Here is a 20,413-nt window from a genome sequence, read left to right on the forward strand (position 1 = left end):
AATTTAAGGGGGGGGGGGGGGAGAATCTCATTTAAACATTTTAAATATGAAAATCATGGATAGAGTAGATGCAGAAAGATTGTTTCCTATGTTGGGAGAATCTAGGACAAAAGGACACAACTTCAGGATTGAAGTTCTGGTTAGAACAAAGATGTAGAGCAATTTCTTTTAGCCAGAGGGTGGTGAATCTGTGGAACTTGTTGCCACTGGCGGCTGTGGAGGCCAGGTCACTAGGTGTGTTTAAGACAGGTAGGTTCTTGATTAGGCAGGGCATCAAAAGTTATGGGGATGTCTGGACAGTGGAGCTGACTAAGAAAATGGATCAGATTATTATTGGATGGCAAGAAAGACTCAATGGGCTGAATAGCCTATTTCTACTCCTATGACTTATGGTCTAAATAACCAATTGTTATTTTACACTGTCAAGAAGAAAATAAAAGTAAATAACAAAAGCACAAGATCTGTAAATCTTTAAGAACACATTGAAAACAAATCAAGTTTCCTCCATCTTTAACAGTACTTGAAAAGCATTTGGCACCACCCACAAAGATGGTCATGCCACATATAGCAAACTATCATGAAGATGTTCCCTTAATTATGTCAAGGTGGTTTCAAATTTTAAAAAAGGGATAGAAAAGTATCCTAGTGAATCCATGGAACGCAAAAGATAATCAATGTTTTGGGTCAGAACCTTTTCATTAAAGCTGCCCGACTCGCTGAGTTCCTCCAGCATTTTGTGTGTTGTTTCAAAGGATCGTCTGTTCCTATTTTGCAAATTGTAAGATTGGGCTGTGATTGAAATAATCAGTTACATTTTATTTTGAATTTAAAATGATTCACCCATTTTTTTTTAAAAACAAAATCTTAAATATATAGGATAAGAAATGTATAGCTTGTTTAATTAGTACATGACAGAAGTGCAGTTTGTCCAGTTGACTTACCTCCTCCTTTCTAGCTACATGGCATATGTGAACAGGACGCTGGTGTAACTGTGCAACCATTAAAATAGCTGCTACAGTCTGTCTTTCAGCATGTACAACTATAGGCAGATGTTTGGGCCACTTTTCAAAATGCTGAAAATGATATTTCAGATGCATTATTACACAACAAAAATACAAATCTATTTTCAAAACCTGTGTAACAAGGATACACTGAAAATTTTCATTTAAAACATGATTTAACTATACCCCAAGCCACTGTTCTCAATAGAGAATTAGTTTTTCTCAGAATGCAAGCAAACATTAAATTTGTGTTGGTGTTAAACAGGAAAGTCTGCAGACAATATGATTGTACAGGTACACAATCCTTTATCCGGACATCTAAAATCCGGAAAGCTCCAAAATCCAGCAAGTGGGGAGAGAGACGGCAGTGCGAGTCGGGTGGGCGAGGGGGGAGACCAGCAGCGCGACTGGAAGGGGGTGGATATGGCAGCGCAATACGGGTGGACTTAAATCTGGCTTTCCAAAATCCGGAAAAATCCAAAATTCGGGACACACTGTCCCCCAAGGGTTCCCGATAAAGGATTGCCTACCTGTAGTACAATACATAAAAGTGCTGAAGAACCTCAGGACATGTCATGTCTGTGTAAACAAAAGGATATAACCAACATTTCAGGCCTGAGACTTTTGTCATGGTATGGTCAAAAAGCAGGCAGGTGCCTCAATAAAAAGTTGTAGGGAGGAGCAAAGAAGGGGCAGGGGAGAAGCACAGGCCAACAGGTGGATATGGGTGGAAGGGCAGAAGAGAAAAAGCCAAGTGATGGGGGACGAGATAGCACTCTGAATTGAGGGAATGGGATGGGTAGCAAAAGGGAGAAGGAGCATAATTGAAACTGGGAAGTAGATATTAATGCCATCTGGTTGGAGAATGCCCAGACAGAATATTAAGTGTTGTTCTTCTAATTTACGAGTTTAAGTTCTTTGAAAACCTAAGTGCTGTTAAAAATGCTTCATCCCACGAGATTTTTTTTGTAAAAAAGAAAATTTGATAAATGGAAGTAAATACATGTCATTGCAATAGTGATGGGTGCTCAGGGAAAGTGAGGATGAAAGGCAGATAGGAGACATTTGGAATGAAATATGAATGTCTTCAGATGCTGTGATCATTGTAAAAACAGAAATGCTGGAGGAACTCAGCAGGTCTCTCAGTGTCCAAAGGAAGTAAAAATATATTACTGACATTTCGAGGAAGGGCTCAGGCCTGAAACAATAATATTTCTTTACCTCCTCTGTGTCACATTTGTGGCCCGAAATGTGAAGTTAATAAAACATTAAACACAAGTTTTATCAGGTAAAATTCTTAGTGTCTTTATTCTCCCGTTTTCCTTTGTTCTCCTGCTTGTGTTCTTATCTCTCTCTCATACCACGTGACTTCCGGTACATCTCATACATATTCATTATCATGACATCCCTCCTTTAATCAGAAATAAACTTTACCTTCACTTATCAATATCACTTGGAAACTTACAAACATCGTAACTAATGGTAATACTATAACTCAACTACATAAAATTTACTTCCTACAGCACTCATACATGCACTTTATGATACAAGATTAAAATACTGTCCCAAAGTTCTTATTAAAACTATGGCACAAAGTCTTCGTATTGTTTGGGCACTTTCCGGTTTCGTTTCGGCCTGCCTGCGATATTGTCGTCGCTCCTCGGTTGTTCACTCTCAGCGTCAGAAATACTGCTCGCCACGGCTTCGGGTGTTTCTGGCGCTCTAGTCACTTCATCAGGAGTGCTGGTAACTGCCGCTGGAACATCATCAGGTCTCTCAGTTTCAGCATCTCGTATTGGCCTTTCAACCTCTTCGCTCGATGTATCTCTGGACTGGTACCTTTTTACACCTGATACATTTCTCTTATACAGGACTCCAGTCGGAGACTTGACTGTCACCATACTGCCACTTCTGGATACGACAGTATAGGGTTGATGGTAATAAGGTGTGTCTAGCTTACCACCAGTTTCATGCCTCACTAGAACATTATCTCCTGGCATGATGTCTGAGTACTTGGCTCCACGTTTCGAATCTGTGTACAGCTTTGCTGCACCTTTCTTTTCAGCATCGTGGTCCCTCATCTCCTGGTCGTCTCGGATTTCCTTTATTTCTGGCATTTTTGTGCGGATTTTTCTCCCAAAAAATGCTTCTGCAGGACTTTTTCCAGTGGTTGCATGAGCCGTTGCTCGATAGACAGCCACATAAGATAGCAATGCTTCTCGCCAATTTTGTCCTTCTGCGTGTGCAATCCTCAATCGTTTTTCAATGGACTGATTTTGTCTCTCTACTTCTCCATTGGCTTGCGGCCATTTCGGAGTTACTTTATGATGGTGGATACCTGTGGTCCTCATGTATTCCGCAAATGTCTCTGAAATGAATTGTGGACCATTGTCAGAGTATAATGTAACAGGTAATCCATATCTTGCGAATATCTCTGCTAACGCTTTTATTGTTTTTTCAGTGGTTGTGGACTTCAACACCACGTACTCATAGTATCTGCTGTAGTAATCTATCACTACCATAATTGATTCACCCGTCGGTAAAGGTCCAAGAAAATCAACAGCTACGTCGATCCATGGTCCTGTCGGAAGTTGCGTTCTCCGGATCGGTTCTGGCGGATTACTCCTACTTGTGATTTGACATCCGTGACAAGTTTTAACAAATTTCTCTGCGTCTTTATCACAACTTGGCCACCATACCTTGGTTCTGAGGTTTTGCTTGGTACCAACAATGCCTAGGTGTCCTTCATGCGCTAAGGATACGATCTTCGGTCTCAATCTTTGTGGTATCACCAATCTGCAACCTCTTAATACACACTGTCCGATGCAACAAAGTTCGTCTCTAATGGGAATGTAAGCCTTGTGAGTACACTTGTCCCATTGTCCACTCTGTATGCATTCTCTTACTTCCCTGAGTTCTGGATCACGTTCGGATTCTCTCTCGACTTCCTTCGTAGTCACAGCTTTCTGTGTCGCCTGAATAGCTACGAAGCGTACAAAGCTCTCCGTTTCTGTTCCCAATTCTGACTTGGATTGTGGACCACCATCCTTCACCAATCTGGACAGCGGATCAGCAATGTTTGCTTTCCCTGCAATGTGGATTACTTTATATTTGTAGGGTTGTAGTCTGAGTACCCATCTCTCTATTACGGCACATGGTTTGGATCTAGGTGCATAGATCACCTCTAATGGCTTATGATCTGTGATGAGTTCAAATTCAATGCCGTATAAATATGCATGGAACCTCTCACAGGCCCATACAAGTCCGACTGCTTCTTTCTCTGTCTGAGAGTATCTTCTTTCCACATCTGATAACGATCTGCTGGCATAGGCAATGATTCTTGGTCCTCCATCATGCATCTGGACCAACACGGCTCCTAAACCAACTGGGCTGGCATCCGCTATGACTTTGGTTGATGCCGCCGGATCATAATATCCAAGAGTTTTTGCATCTGTCAGGCTTTGCTTCAGTGCTGTGAACGCTTTCTTCTGCTCAGATCCAAAATGAAATGGTACACCTTTCCTGGTTAGTTTCCTTAGTGGTTCTGCCACTGTAGCGAAATTAGGAATGAACTTTGCACAAAAATTAATCAATCCCAGGAAACTCCTCACCTCTGTTGCGTTCTGAGGTGCACGTGCATCTGCAATAGCTTTCACCTTGGCCTCTGCAGGGTTTAGTCCTTTCCGTGTAAGTCTGTGTCCCATGAAGTCCATTTCTGACACACCGAAGTGGCACTTGTTTCCATTCACGGTAAGGCCTGCCTCCTGTAGTCTAGATAGTACACGCCTCAACCGTTTGTCATGCTCTTCCTTCGTTGGTGCATGAACTATGATGTCGTCAGAAATATTGGCAACTCCAGGAATGCCTTGAATCACTCGATGGATTTCATTCTGGTAGATCTCCGAAGCTGCATTAATTCCAAATGATAGTCTCTTGTAACGATACAATCCACAGTGAGTCACAAATGTAGTTACATCTCGGGAACCTGGATCCAGCTCTAATTGATGATAGCCCCACTTCAGATCAATTTTTGAGAATACCTTGCTGGTAGTTAGTTCTTGAAGTATTTCCTCCATTGTTGGTATAGGGTGTCGTTCTCTAATTATAGCTTCATTGGCCATTCTCATGTCAACACATAGTCTTATGTCACCCTTTGGTTTGGGCACAATTACTACTGGGCTGACCCATTGTGTCGAATGTTCCACCGGTTCAAGAATGTCTTGTTCGATCAATTCTTTAATTTTGGCTTCGACTTTCCCACAAAGTCCAAACGGAGTTCGGCGCATTGGTTGTGCCTTGGGTTTGACCGTTTCATCTACCGCTAGCTTCAATTGTCGACCTTTCAGCTTTCCTACTCCTTGGAAGACTGCGGGGAATTCTTGCTTCATATCCTCGTATGACTGAATTGAATTGACACAAGCTCCAATATGAAGTATTGCCAGGTCTTGCGCTGTGCTTCTACTCAGCAATGATTCTCCCCTCTCTTCTATGACCATAAACTCTGCTTCGGTGTACTTATCTCCAGCTTCAACAGTTGCAGTAAAACATCCAATGGTCTGCAATGGCTTGGTTGCTGTGTATGGATACAGCTTCTTGGAACACTTCTTTGAGGTACAGATGATCTTTTTCCTTTTCAACTTCTCCCATAAATGTCGATCAATCTCATTACTGTCACTGCCTGAGTCTACAATGACCTGAACTGTCACTCCACCAATGATCACTGGGACCTTCTCATGATGTACTTCATTCAACGTAAATTGGTAACAACTCTGTTCCTCCTGGGTATCATCATCGTCACCGTCTATCTGGCGAATGGTATCTTTCTTTCCAGGATACTTTCCTTTCCCCCCAGGCTTTGCCTTTGGAAGTTGTACTCTTCCTCTTCTGGTCTGCACTGGACTTGCTTTTGCACTTCTTTGCAAAGTGGTCCTTGCCTCCACACTTTCTGCAAACTTTGCCTTTGGCCGGGCAATATGGGTCTTTTCCAAAATGACCTCGGTTTCCACATCGATAACACTCCACGTCATGTGTCGACGTATTTCTTGGCTGATTATGGCGATGTGAGAGCCTCTTAATTTGCTGGCTTGAGTTGTCTTTCAGGGTCATGGTATGAAATTGCTCTTCAACAGCATCTAATGCAGCAGCAATGGTTAAAGCATCAGTGAGTTCCAACTCACTCCCTCTTTCCAGTAGACGTCTTCTGAGTTTATCTGATCTACAGTGCTGTACGACTTGATCCAATAATTGGTTGTCCAAATCAGCTGGCATGTAATTGCACCCAACAGCTAGCTGGCGTAGTCTCGTCATGTACTGAGCAATTGTCTGGCCATCTTCTTGTCTCGTTCTCCGAAACAAATGGCGTTGAAATGTAGCATTCGGTGTCACTACATAGTGTGCATTTAATGCATCTACCGCTTTCCGGTACTCATCCTTTCTTCCAGTATTCAAAAGTGTCTTAAATGTTTCTCAAACTGCAGGTCCAGCAGTGAAAAGAAGTAACGCCCTTCTCTGCACTTTTTGTTCAACTGTACCGGTATCTAGAAATAGGCCACGACTGTCGGCGTAGGATTCAAATTCTTCCAGCCCTGCCTTCCACTTCACACTTACAGTGCTTGCATCACCCGTTGGGTCAAAATGAGCAATTCCACGATGTGTTAGAAAGTCACCGTCTGCACCAGCCATGAGGAAATATTCCAGCCCCAAAAGTACTGAGTCACAGAGAAAATTCTTATCACCTTGAAGTTGTCTGTAATCTTGTTTAGTCTTTAATTTTCTTCAAGCTTCTTCCATCCTTGTCGCCAATGTCACATTTGTGGCCCGAAATGTGAAGTTAATAAAACATTAAACACAAGTTTTATCAGGTAAACTTCTCAGTGGCTTTATTCTCCGGTTTCCTTTGTTCTCCTGCTTGTGCTCTTATCTCTCTCTCATACCACGCGACTTCCGGTCCATCTCCTACATATTCATTATCATGACACTCTGGACACTGCGAGAGCTGCTGAGTTTCTCGAGTATTTCTGTGTTTTCACTGGAGTTTCAGTGTGTGACCACAAAGCTGCTGGCATAGCAATGAATGAAGAATCTACCATCAACTTCAAAATTCCAGGGCTAATAGGAGTAATCAGCACCCCAATCCCCACATAGTGAGTCAAGATATTGAACTGTTTAAATAACAAATAATACAAGAGAACCAAGAATTAGGAGAAGGCAATTCAACAAGACCGTGGCTGCTTTGGCCATGGACTCAGTTGCACTGACTTTTCCTTTCCCCGTAACGCATAATTCCTTTATTATGAAAACATCCATCTAACAAAGCACCTACCCCAATGACTCTGGAATATTACTCAACAAGGACCTGAATCATACAAGATAATTTACAAAAAAAGTCACTATGTCTCATGCTTAATCCAAGGTTGAGAAATAGTCCACTCTATTACTACACTGTAAATTATGAAAATTGTATGAAGAACAGCATCTAATTCTTGCAAAACTGGAAAAGTAAAATCAACTCTACCTCCATCCATAAGGATACATTGTCCATTTTGAGATTAGAAAAAGTGTCATTTAAGTACATCTTCAAACCTGCAGCAGAATTGCTTATCAATGGTAAAATATCAGCATTGTCAAAAGATGCTCCCAGATACAATGCAAAATCACAGCGAGCTCCGACAGTTGCTAACTGGAAGGAAAATTTTGTCAAAGATTAGTCATGATAGAGAAATCTCATTTTTAACTCATTTAACTATCACAAGACTAAATGCATTTAATTTTGAAAAAAGAATGGAACATTTCGTAATTCTTTTGATGCCATAGAAACTAATGTCCTTCATCAATTGCACAAAAAAACTCATAACATAACCAAAACACCAATGGCAGAAAATGTGTTTTGATACAACATAACCTCAAATATCATTGGATTTCAAAACTATACTTCATTGAATGCACATTTAAAATCAAGCAAAAAAAGTCAAAGTACTAATTACCTTCTGTGCAAGCGCAAATGAAGTCTGGTCTGTGATTGGTGGGTTTGTGTTGGGCATAGCGCACACCATAGTAACTCCTCCTGCCAAAGCTGCAGCAGTGCCAGAGTCAAAATTCTCTTTGTGTGTTCCACCAGGCTCCCGCAGATGTACATGGACATCAATCAAACCTTTGAAAGCAACAGGTAAATTTTTTTTTGTGAAAAATTTATTTTAAATTTTACAAGGAACAGAAAAGAAATATAACAAAACATGCATGTTAAAAAAAACCTTAGACCCTTACCTCCCCCCCACCCCCCTTACTATTCCTCCCTCCCCCTGGAGCTTAACATACAGAAAGAAGGTTATGACAAAATACAAATATGTAGCGTGGGTTGAATTACAATGTAAATAAAAATAATAATTAACATTTAGCTTCATACATTTCAAATATGAAGTCCACATATTTAAAAACAAGGAATAATTATTCCACAAATTATATGTAATTTTCTCTAAATACAAACATGATTGAATTTCATTATTCCACCTTTGTATACTTAGGTCTACAACATTTTTCCAAGTTACCGCTATACATTTCCTAGCTATTGCCAAACTTAAACGAATAAACGCAACCTAAAATTTATCTCAACTTGTTGTTAATGGATTCATATATCCTCATAAGCATAGCCATGGATCCATAAGCAAATCTACTTGAAATAAATCTTACAAAAATTTAATAACCTTTTCCCAAAAGGTTTAACTTTTGAGCATTCCCACACAGCATGTGTAAAATTACCTACCTGATCTCCACATCTAAAACACAAATCAGAATCCCTAAAACCATACCTCTTAAATTTTCCAGTTAAATCTAACTGATACAAAAAGTTATAATTAACTAAACTATAACGTACAGTAACTAATTTTGTAACACCATGTAGACATAAATCAGACCATACTTCATCAGGAATAACCATAGCTAACTCCTGTTCCTATTTATCTCTTACTCTCAACACTCTTCATTTTTGATTGTAATAACAAATACATCTCTGAAACTCCACTATATCAAAATCAATTGATTCCTTTTTCAATGCATAATCTTTATTTGAAGGAGTGGGACTTAAAAGGTATGGTATTAATTGAAGATTGTTTTGAGACAGGTTTATTTCTTTCATTTGATAGACTTAGGGAGAAGTTTGGAATATCACAAAACATGTTACTTGCTTATTATCAAATACGGGATTTTTTCATTAATAAGTTTGGTCGAGTCTTGATATTACCGAGGGAATCGAAGTTTGAAATGCTGCTTTTGGATAAGGGAAAGAAAGGGTTTGTTTCAGAGATGTAAATTTTATTTTTAAACTCTCACTGCATGCACAATTTACAAAAATCCATAGTTTCTCAAACACTAATTACTAACCAAAATTAAAAACTATTTCAACATATTGTCCCAAGTTCATACCTGAACTAGAAAGTGTAAAAGGGTTATAATTGCCATCCCACCACCAGACACATTTTTCCCTCTCCTCCCCTCTCAGCCTTCTGCAGGGATCACTCCCTCCACAATTCCCTCCTGCACACATTCCTCCCCACCCATTGCACCCCTGATACCTTCCCCTGTGCCTGCAGGAGGTGCACACTTGCACCCACATCTCCCTCACCACAGTCTGGAGCCCCAAACAGGCCTTTCATGTGAAGCTACACTTCACTTATACATCCAAGGGTCTTGTCTATCACATCTGGTGCACCCTTTGCGACATTCTCTACATTGGAGAGACTGGTCGCAGACTGGGAGATTACTTCGCTCAGCACCTCTACTCCATTCGCAACCACATTTCAATTCCAGGTCACACTTCCACACTTACGTCATTGGCCTTATGTACTGTCCACCCTGACCACCCACAGATTGGTCATGCCCTGGGCACCCTCTAGCCACATGGCATAAACCGACTTTACTGCTTTCCATTAAACCTGCTTGCCTTTTCTTTCCTCTCTCCCTTTTCCTGTCTTTCCAGTTCTTTCACCCACCCAGCCTTGCCATGCCACCCTACCCCTCATTCCTCTGACCCTTCCCTCCTTTCTCCACCTATCATCTCCTGCCTTTACCACCCCCTCATTTGTTCAGAAATTTGCTGACATTTTATCATACTTTGATGAAGGGGTCAGGCCCGAAACATCCATTATGTATCTTTACTGTTGCTGCATAAAGGATTGCCTTCGCTACATAAAAGATACAGTTTGATCTGCTGAGCTTCTCCAGCATTTTGTGTTTTTACTTCAAACACGGTGTCTGGAGATTATTGTGATTTACGATTGCTATTACCTGGTAAGCGAATTAATTTGTGAGATGTCATGGAATCTACATGAGTCTTCACTGGAGGAGCAGTGCCTACCAGTCTCAAAGCCTGGAGCAAAAGAGAGAGAGAAAGAAAAAAATAGACAACTCTTAATGCCCTTCTTAATCGATGAAGCTGAAAAGATAGTGAGAAGGATTCCACTTTTGCAAGATGAACTCTGCCAGAGAACTTGCCTCAACAAATAATTTAGTGCATTTGATGTCAGTAATTAATGGAACGGAACAATCTATAGCTAATCGCCTGGTACGATAACCTTTGGTGACAAATGAAGAAAGACGTCTTCCTCCAGAGTTCCTCATGGAGAGATTTATAACCAAGTCAAAGTGATTTTCTTCCAAGTAGTCCACAATACTTCTTTGCCTCTCTTTCAAAGGACAACCATTATCACAATCTTCAAATGGCCAATCTACTGCCTTAATCTACAATTAACACAAGGACAAAAACCAATTACTTCCACAAAATCATCAAGCATTGGTTGAATTACACAGAAACCTTATAATTATTCCAACAAAAAAAATTAGCATACTTACCTCCGGTGTGTCCTGAAGTGGCACTTTTAGGACACTTTTACACAACCTTCGTGTGCTGCTGAGTTTGTCAGAGGGGGAAGGTCATATTCATTAGGCCTGTTTCTTACAGAGTGGCTGCAGTCATTTTACACTGCAGCTGCTCTGTAAAAATGTGTAGGGGTCCCATCAAAATTTTGACACTACCACCGGAGCAGAAAATTTCCAGAAATTTTCTGCTCTTCAGCAGCTGTGCAAAAGTGCCTAAAGATATTAAAGCAGAATTTTAAATAAAGACCAGAATACTTTCTCCTGCCAGTTGAAAGTAATATTTCTCATATTTGATTGATGGACCCAAAACAAATTAGTGGTGGAGATTCTACTGTTACACATAATTGAACCCAATTTGCACCAACCCTGTACATATTAGCACCTGATTTAAGGTGCCTCTTCCCAGGTGGAGAGATAAACAGCTTATTGGGGGGTTAATCAAGTTGCATTTTGCCTGGGAATGCTATTTAAAAACTAAGGTGACAAAATTAAGTGAAAATGATAAAATTATAGTTTACTGGCACTTAAATTATGCAAAGTTCATAACTGATATTTGCATATGTAAAAATATTGTCCTGATACAGCTCCAATTTTATTTTATTTAAAATCAAAATGTGTACTGGCTATTCCAGACATCTCTGTATCAGCTTCAATTGAGACAACAGTGTGGATTCTTCCACTAATAGGACAATGTTTTACAAATATTATCAGCTGCTACTCCTTTATAAAGAGATTGTAGTATTTCAAGTTTTGACTTTTCTTAAATTTTTCATTTCAAACATTATCCTAAATGCCCTATTCAGAATCGGACGCAGTCATGCAAAAATAATGTATACCCCTTCTCTCAAACACAATCACGTATAGGTTATCCCTACCTTAATGCCATGCTCAGTGTAAAAATCTGCTGTGCCCAAACTTGCATACAGACTGTACCCAAGTTGCTCCAAAGACTGGACCGTGGATAGCAGCTCACTCTTATTCTAGAAATTGAAAATAAAACGCTCAAATCTTAAAATTACAATTTCTGTTGTGCAAGTGTCAAGCACAATACAAATAGTTCAAATAATTAAATTCAGGACCAAAAACCATTAGGAAGGTGCATTCCCAATAAAAGGTTTAAATTAAAATCAAAAATGGTGATAACTGCTCATGTAAATAAAAGTATTTCTCAAAAAAGTGCAAGAACCAAGAAATTTTCATAACCTCAGAATGCCAAAGTGGTTGGCAAGCCATTTTTAAAGTGTGATCATACAAGAATCTGCAGGTGTAAATTTAACCAGTCTCACAAATCTATATCGCGGAGAGACAATCAATGACAGATGATGGATCAAAGGAAAAAGCTCAGCAAGTAAAGCAGCATTTGTTGAGGTAAAGGGGTCATCAAATTTTTGGAGATTGAGACGTGGCACATGGGGTATTTTGGTGATCCTGATTGAGAATCTGGCATCTGTCACAATACTTCTCCTGCTATCCTTTATTATAAAGTATGCCCAGTTCAAAGGGACACAATGCTATTCCAACACACCAAGTAAACATGGCACTCTATCACCCGTTTCACACATTAATTTAGATAAGGTACTCAAAACAAGGTAAGAGTCCACAACTATCTACTACTACTTATCTTGGCTGAATCTTTACATAAATTTATATATTTTCAAGATTCAATATTCCTTTATTGTTATGAATACAGAGCATGTAGAAGTTACTTATTACTGGTGTTTCTTGTATTCTCATTGTCAAAAGTGTATGAAAAACAAATTTACAGAAACAATAGATTTTCAACACACTTAATTCACTCATTTTTTAAAAAAAAGTAGGTTACATAGTGAAATATTAATTTTTTCCAATGAACCCAGCAATTTAAAAATGAGTGCAGGGCACAGGAGATGGGGGAGTGGACAGGCAGTGCAGGAAGCATCAGCAGATGAGCCTGATGCAGAATCCTTGGTGATAGATAGCAAATTCTTCTTCTTTGGCTTGGCTTCGCGGACGAAGATTTATGGAGGGGGTAAAAGTCCACGTCAGCTGCAGGCTGACAAGTTTGTGGCTGACAAGTCCGATGCGGGACAGGCAGACACGGTTGCAGCGGCTGCAGGGGAAAATTGGTTGGTTGGGGTTGGGTGTTGGGTTTTTCCTCCTTTGCCTTTTGTCAGTGAGGTGGGCTCTGCGGTCTTCTTCAAAGGAGGTTGCTGCCCGCCAAACTGTGAGGCGCCAAGATGCACGGTTTGAGGCGTTATCAGCCCACTGGCGGTGGACAATGTGGCAGGCACCAAGAGATTTCTTTAGGCAGTCCTTGTACCTTTTCTTTGGTGCACCTCTGTCACGGTGGCCAGTGGAGAGCTCGCCATATAACACGATCTTGGGAAGGCGATGGTCCTCCATTCTGGAGACGTGACCCACCCAGCGCAGCTGGATCTTCAGCAGCGTGGACTCGATGCTGTCGACCTCTGCCATCTCGAGTACTTCGATGTTAGGGATGAAAGCGCTCCAATGGATGTTGAGGATGGAGCGGAGACAACGCTGGTGGAAGCGTTCTAGGAGCCGTAGGTGATGCCGGTAGAGGACCCATGATTCGGAGCCGAACAGGAGTGTGGGTATGACAACGGCTCTGTATACGCTTATCTTTGTGAGGTTTTTCAGTTGGTTGTTTTTCCAGACTCTTTTGTGTAGTCTTCCAAAGGCGCTATTTGCCTTGGCAAGTCTGTTGTCTATCTCGTTGTCGATCCTTGCATCTGATGAAATGGTGCAGCCGAGATAGGTAAACTGGTTGACTGTTTTGAGTTTTGTGTGCCCGATGGAGATGTGGGGGGGCTGGTAGTCATGGTGGGGAGCTGGCTGATGGAGGACCTCAGTTTTCTTCAGGCTGACTTCCAGGCCAAACATTCTACTAAATAGAATAATACCTAGTGTCACCGAGAATATTCTCCCAGAATCACAGTGCGGCTTTCGCGCAAACAGAGGAACTACTGACATGGTCTTTGCCCTCAGACAGCTCCAAGAAAAGTGCAGAGAACAAAACAAAGGACTCTACATCACCTTTGTTGACCTCACCAAAGCCTTCGACACCGTGAGCAGGAAAGGGCTTTGGCAAATACTAGAGCGCATCGGATGTCCCCCAAAGTTCCTCAACATGATTATCCAACTGCACGAAAACCAACAAGGTCGGGTCAGATACAGCAATGAGCTCTCTGAACCCTTCTCCATTAACAATGGCGTGAAGCAAGGCTGTGTTCTCGCACCAACCCTCTTTTCAATCTTCTTCAGCATGATGCTGAACCAAGCCATGAAAGACCCCAACAATGAAGACGCTGTTTACATCCGGTACCGCATGGATGGCAGTCTCTTCAATCTGAGGCGCCTGCAAGCTCACACCAAGACACAAGAGAAACTTGTCCGTGAACTACTCTTTGCAGACGATGCCGCTTTAGTTACCCATTCAGAGCCAGCTCTTCAGCGCTTGACGTCCTGCTTTGCGGAAACTGCCATAGCAAATTATCAGGCTGTTGAAGTACTGCCCTCTCCTGCAGTGAGCTTTCTCCATCACCCCAACAAAGACATCCACAAACTCATGCTTGTAATTTCCAAAACTAGTGGAATTTAAAAATCTACAGTAAAAGTTTATTTTTCTTGGCTGTATTTACCTTGTAGCTGCCGATTGAAAGCAGTATATTATTTTTGGGTATTTTAAAGCCAGTGCTCAACATGGCCTTGAGATAAGCTTCATAACGATTTTCTCCAAAGCAAGCTACTTCTCCAGTACTTGTCATCTCCACACCAAGTACCACGTCTGCCCCAGCAAGGCGAGAAAATGAAAACTGAGGCACCTGCACACAAGATCAGACACAGCAAAATGGAGCTTTATCACAGCAAGCTTAACAGTTATTGAAAAGATTTTGCACTCTCAAGAACACAACCACCCAATTTTCAAAAAGCTGCCACCTCAGCCTAACAAACGCCCGTTTCTCAACATTTTACTCACTGGGCATTCATTTAATGAAAACTGGATATATGCAAGTCTTTTGGCAGTGGTAACATTCCATTAAGTCTGATGCCAACCCAAGATTTTTTGAGTACTTCCCTGTCAACAGTTGCTGCCTTATTCAATAAATAATTTCTCCAAATTACAATAGTTTCCCTCTGATATCTAGTTAAGTTTTCAATCAGGATCCTTACAATAATTTAAAAGTTCTTGACTGTAACCTCACAATCTTGCTTTCAAAGGTTAACAATGAGCCCAATAATTTCTTCTGATGATCTTGTACAAAGAATTCAAAGCTTTTGTAGAACCAGATTTAGTAACTTAGACCTGCTTTATTTTCCCCTCTTCTTGCCTTTCCTGGAACTGATCACCAAATTGAGGAAGCAAGACCAAATGTTGTATTTAGTTTGCAAGTTCATCATGAAGCACTTGTAGAATTCAGAAAAAAAACATTAGCTGCAGATCATAAGTTTCGACTTCCAGCAACATTTCAAACTCAGGTTGCAATTGAAGTGCTTTAGCTTGATGATTTAATAATTATTGTTACCCTCTTTGAAAGACCGCTAAAAATAGTTTTGCTTGATAGAGTGCAGCAAAATGAAGCATTTCCGATGTGCATTCACAATCCAAGAAAGGATATTCTATAAATCAAATGTCAATTAGTTGATGATCACTTCCATTTTAGCATTGTTTTAAAAAGAAAATTAATGGAAAAACTGCACGAAAGTCAATCGCTCAGAAGGAACAAAATTACTACTCCCTAATTCAATTAACATTAAGGCCAGTTTACCTTGACTCCAACAATTCCTGAACCAGCCATTAATCCGACAGGCTCAACTTCTTCACTCATAATGACTTGTGTGGCCAAGGCTATCATATCCACTCCAAGTGTCTTTGACACAAATGGGAAAGAACGTGAAACTCTCACATTACATTCTATCACCTTAAGCTGATCATCCTGTTGAGAGGAGAAAACAAAGAAAATGTTCCAGATGAATAGTTGTGGGGAGTCTAATCACAATTCTCAGTCGTGTTTCCAAACCAGCAGAGTCTGAACTAAAAAATTGAAGCTGTATAATATTCTGGATTTATCTTTCATATTCTTTTTAAATATAGCTATAAAAAGAGCTTGGAAGGCAAAAACAAAAGTGGGGTGGGGGGGGAGGGCTGTGGGGAGAACATGCAACTTTTTCAGTGGACCAAGTTAAACTTTGCAAATATTGGTAAGTGATTAAATAATATCTGCAAAACTTCAAATTTTTTTCAAGGAACATATAGCTGTCATATAGAGCAGCCATTCTTAATGGGGATCTTATGTCACCTCACCACCCTCTCACCCCAGGGCAACAGCACGTTTAAGTCAAAGCCTTGTTTTCTTTTCAACTCATGCAACATAATTTATTTTTTTTAATGTAGTTGGTAGGAGAGAAATACGCAAGAAACAAAAGCTTGACTGAGTAACAGGAATGGCGCACATAAACTTTGAGCAGAACTCCCAAGAAGTCATCTTTAAAAAAACAAAAAGGTTGAGTCATGGCATAGTGATTGCCCAGGAGTCTGTTAGGTGCATTACAACTTGTCAGTACTATTCTAAAACAATTCTGTTCTACCCATTGGCTCATTCTATAACCTTGAAAATTCATCTGTGCACACATTTTAACCAATTACCCTTTTAAGGCCATTATTCCCATCAATTTTTTTTCCATAATTTATATACAATTATTGATGATTATTATTAAGATTAAGGATTTCAAAGCAAAATCTCAAATTAAACAACAAATGTAAAACTATACAAGTTTGTTAATGGGCCGACACCAGAAACCAAAATGTGTGGACTTCAAGATATGGTTAACTCAAGGCTTTGTCTTGTTGCAGCTGAAAGGGCGGGGACAGGTTGGGGGGCGGCGGGGGAGAAATGGGGGAAAAGAGTAGTTCAGTCTTTACTGCACTACTCCAAGAACACTTTCCAAGCCTGCAACCTTTACCACTGAGAAGCAAACATTAGGCATGCTCACATGAACACCAGCATCAGTTGGGTCCCCTTCAAGCTAAAAGATTTCCATATTAGGATATTGCTGTGTTCCATCATTACAGAAGTACCGACTACATAGACTTCGAAGTTAATCACTTGCATTTGATGACTGATATAATTTTTTCACAATACAAATATGATGATAGGTTTCAAAAACACATCAAGGTTTGGAGGGGCACACCTTCCAGAAGTCTTTTTGATCAGCCAACCTAATCTGTTTGGAAGGATCTTAATAAAAATTGTTCTTATACAGATTTGAGTGCTTGAGTGCTTAAAGTGAAAACATGATCAAAAAACGCAAGTTTTCATGTCAAATGTTGAATGCCAATAAACAATCTCAGCACAACTCTTTACAAAAAAAAATACAGCAGCGTAGACTATTTTTCTGTTAATCACAATATCTGCAGCAGAAGACTCCATTAAATCCAATTATATCTAGAGCTTGGATAATTGGTCATTTGCATTCAATTCAAAAATACAATAACAAATTAAATGAGGATCTGACCTTTGCAATGAGCTGAAGATTGAAAGGTCCAGTGACTTGCAACTCCTGTCCAATTGCACAAACAATGGTTTTGATTCTTTCTGTTGTTTTCTGGTTTAGGTCCTGTGGTGGAGTTACCAGTGTAGCATCTCCAGAGTGAACCCCTGCATTTTCCACATGCTCTGAAATAGCAACTGCTATCACTACTCCATCACAGGCCACAGCATCCACATCAATCTCCTGCACAGGACAGAAGTACACATCTTGATTGCAAGATATTTGTAGGAGTCATCAAAACTCAATTTCAAACACTAAATTTTTCTATGCTATGTCACTGTTAAGTGCACTTTTTTTCATCAAATTACTGAAAATAAGACACAAGACTAGACACTGGAATCTGATGCAACATAACGAGTTTGGAGAACTCTGTGGGTTGAGCAGCATCTGTGGAGCTGAAGGGATGGTAAACATGACTTCAGGATATAGGGAGAAAATAGTCAGTATACAAAAGGAGCAAAAGAGGGAAACTGATAGGGGATATGTGGCACCAGATTTTTTTTTGGAGGGGGTAAACGATAAGCAGATGGGACCAGGTGGAGGAGCTGAGAAAGATGAACACAAGACACACCCAAAGTACTGGCAGGTTGAGATCAAGAGAATAAATGGAGTAGGGGAGCAAAAAGGGCTTTTTCTGTCCAATTTTTTTCACCTATTAACTATTCATTGTCTCACCCCTCCCTTTACACTGGCCATCTTCCCTCTACATTCTCAGACCTGATAATAGGGTCATAATCTATTAAATAGGTATAAATAAATTTAGTCATGAGAACATTTCTTTTTAACCTTGGCTTCTTGAATGAATTTGGAAATAACAACAGGGTGCTCCTTTGAAACAGCAACTGCACTGCTGAGGAACTTCTCAAGGTCACTGTCCGAATAAGCCACATTCATAGCAACCCCACTCAGAACATACGATGGGCGTATGAGACATGGATATCCAACTTTAGTGCAAAATTTCTTGGAGGACTGCAAACAGAAAGACATTTAAAGTTTTGTAATTCAATTTTATAGGTTATAAGACAAGAAAATACTGATCTCAAAAGTCAAATGAATCAACTGGCACACTTTGAACAGTTTAATTGCCTGTAGTAACTGGATGGTATACAAACCTCTGTATCTGACAATTCCTTCCACCGTGGTTGGCTAATACCAATTGTATCCAGCATTCGGGAGAACTTGAAACGATTTTCTGCTGTATCAATGGACTCGGGTGATGTGCCCAGGATTCGGCATTGCTGACGGTGAAGATCCATAGCAATATTGTTTGGCAACTGTCCACCCATTGACAAGATTATTCCCTCTGGATTTTCCAGTTCATAAATATCCATCACTACCTGGAAAAAAAAATCAACATATAGTAATATAAATGTTTTAGAAAAGCTGGTATTTTCTCAAGATCATGTTTTCTCCCCTTGTATTAATTGGACAGCTCCTTGCCAAGGGCTTTTTATCAAAACTCTACAGGAATGGCTGGACTAAGTTAATTGATATCTAACACAAAGCAATTAATTGGAGCACTAGGAGACAAAATATGTTGTTAATAGTCATGGTTAAGTCTTCATATCATAGAGAAAACAAGTTCTGGAATAATTAGAATTCAAGACAATTTGAGAATGGTACCCAAGTGCCAGATAGTGTAACTTTATTCACTTGTGGACCAAGGAGCTACTGTGCTAGCAGAACCACTCCTTGATGGGATACGGACAATATTCTCTCTTCCTTCAGGAAACTACAAAATTGCCTACTTTTTATTTACAAAATTAAACAAAGCTTACTTTTTTAATATTACAACAGATATCAAACCATTTTAACACAACAGGCCAATCCAATAAACAGTGGTTAATAGTTTGAAATGTTCCATTTCCAGCATCCCCACAGACAATAACATCCAAGATGAGAATATTCAAGTTAACAGAGGCAAGAGCCTGAAACTAAGATTTTGTTCTGCAAGACTTGGCATAACATCATTCTACACATTTGAGTTGGTGAGAATGCAGGATTTAAAAAGGGATACTCAGTGAAGAAGAGACGAACTTATAATAAAATGTGACATAGAATCACAGTCCTCATTTCCAGCTCACATCAGATATGTCTCATCATAGTTGGGCTGAAAGTTTTGTAAAACACAAAACATAGTGGAAGGACTAATTTACATCACAGATCTGCTCCACTCATTTGTCATAAAAAAATTGAAAATTTACAACATGAAATCTGAAACATGCCTTTCTTAAAAAAAGGATAATATAAGATCTTAAAACAATTTATTTATCACAAAATATATGACAAACAAAAACTGAACACTGGACAACCAAAACAAAGTTTAAGATCAACTGAGATATTCAAAACATATACAATTTCTTCCACACACTAAGTGTATCCAGACGATTAGAATTCCTAACAAAATGGAACACCACCAAAAGTATAGGGCATGACTACTTTGAAAGCAACTTACCTCAAAAGATATTTCATCAAAATAAAGCCGATCACACATATCATAATCTGTACTGACTGTTTCAGGATTATAATTCACCATTATGGTCTTGTAACCCATCTGTACAGAGTGAAACAGAGTTAAAGGCATTTTAATTTTCAAGAATACTGATCTCTAATTCAAAATTTCTCTAAATTGATGGAAAAAAGTGAAACTATTACACAACATTCAGTTCTAAATATCAATCTTAGCTTTAAGAGGTCTTGCAAAATCTACTCAAACAAGTTCAAGAAATTAAAAATTATTCATTATTTATAATATATTAACAGTGCAAAATTTCTAAGCACATGGAAGAGTTTGTGCTGATGGGGTTTTCATTTTTCAATCTTTTCTACGAATGTAAACTGATGATAGGGAAGTTGATCCATTTGCTGATCTGCAAATGGAAAACTTCATATGATTCCGTACAACTTTTGTGATGGAGAACATGAAAAGCAGCAGGTGCTCACCTCCAGTTTCAACCCATTTCATAACCTCGATTAAGAACAGCATCATT

General features: G+C 39.7%; 1 protein-coding gene across 3 annotated transcripts in view; it reads right to left on the minus strand.

The window, feature by feature from the left end:
* The window catches only part of cad (carbamoyl-phosphate synthetase 2, aspartate transcarbamylase, and dihydroorotase), a 106,043-nt gene that overhangs the window by 40,492 nt on the left and 45,138 nt on the right, over nt 1–20,413 (minus strand). For all 3 annotated transcript variants that reach the window (XM_069886597.1, XM_069886596.1, XM_069886598.1), the window contains exons 19-30: nt 19,879–19,977; nt 18,536–18,760; nt 18,210–18,392; nt 17,388–17,606; nt 15,641–15,808; nt 14,513–14,695; nt 11,747–11,851; nt 10,488–10,733; nt 10,281–10,362; nt 7,985–8,151; nt 7,516–7,680; nt 942–1,073 (exon numbers count right to left, since the gene is read on the minus strand). In XM_069886597.1, coding sequence (XP_069742698.1) covers nt 942–1,073; nt 7,516–7,680; nt 7,985–8,151; nt 10,281–10,362; nt 10,488–10,733; nt 11,747–11,851; nt 14,513–14,695; nt 15,641–15,808; nt 17,388–17,606; nt 18,210–18,392; nt 18,536–18,760; nt 19,879–19,977 — 1,974 coding nt within the window. The remainder of the gene's footprint in view (nt 1–941; nt 1,074–7,515; nt 7,681–7,984; nt 8,152–10,280; nt 10,363–10,487; nt 10,734–11,746; nt 11,852–14,512; nt 14,696–15,640; nt 15,809–17,387; nt 17,607–18,209; nt 18,393–18,535; nt 18,761–19,878; nt 19,978–20,413) is intronic.

Source organism: Narcine bancroftii, chromosome 6, assembly GCF_036971445.1.
Source record: "Narcine bancroftii isolate sNarBan1 chromosome 6, sNarBan1.hap1, whole genome shotgun sequence".
Lineage (NCBI taxonomy): Eukaryota > Metazoa > Chordata > Chondrichthyes > Torpediniformes > Narcinidae > Narcine > Narcine bancroftii.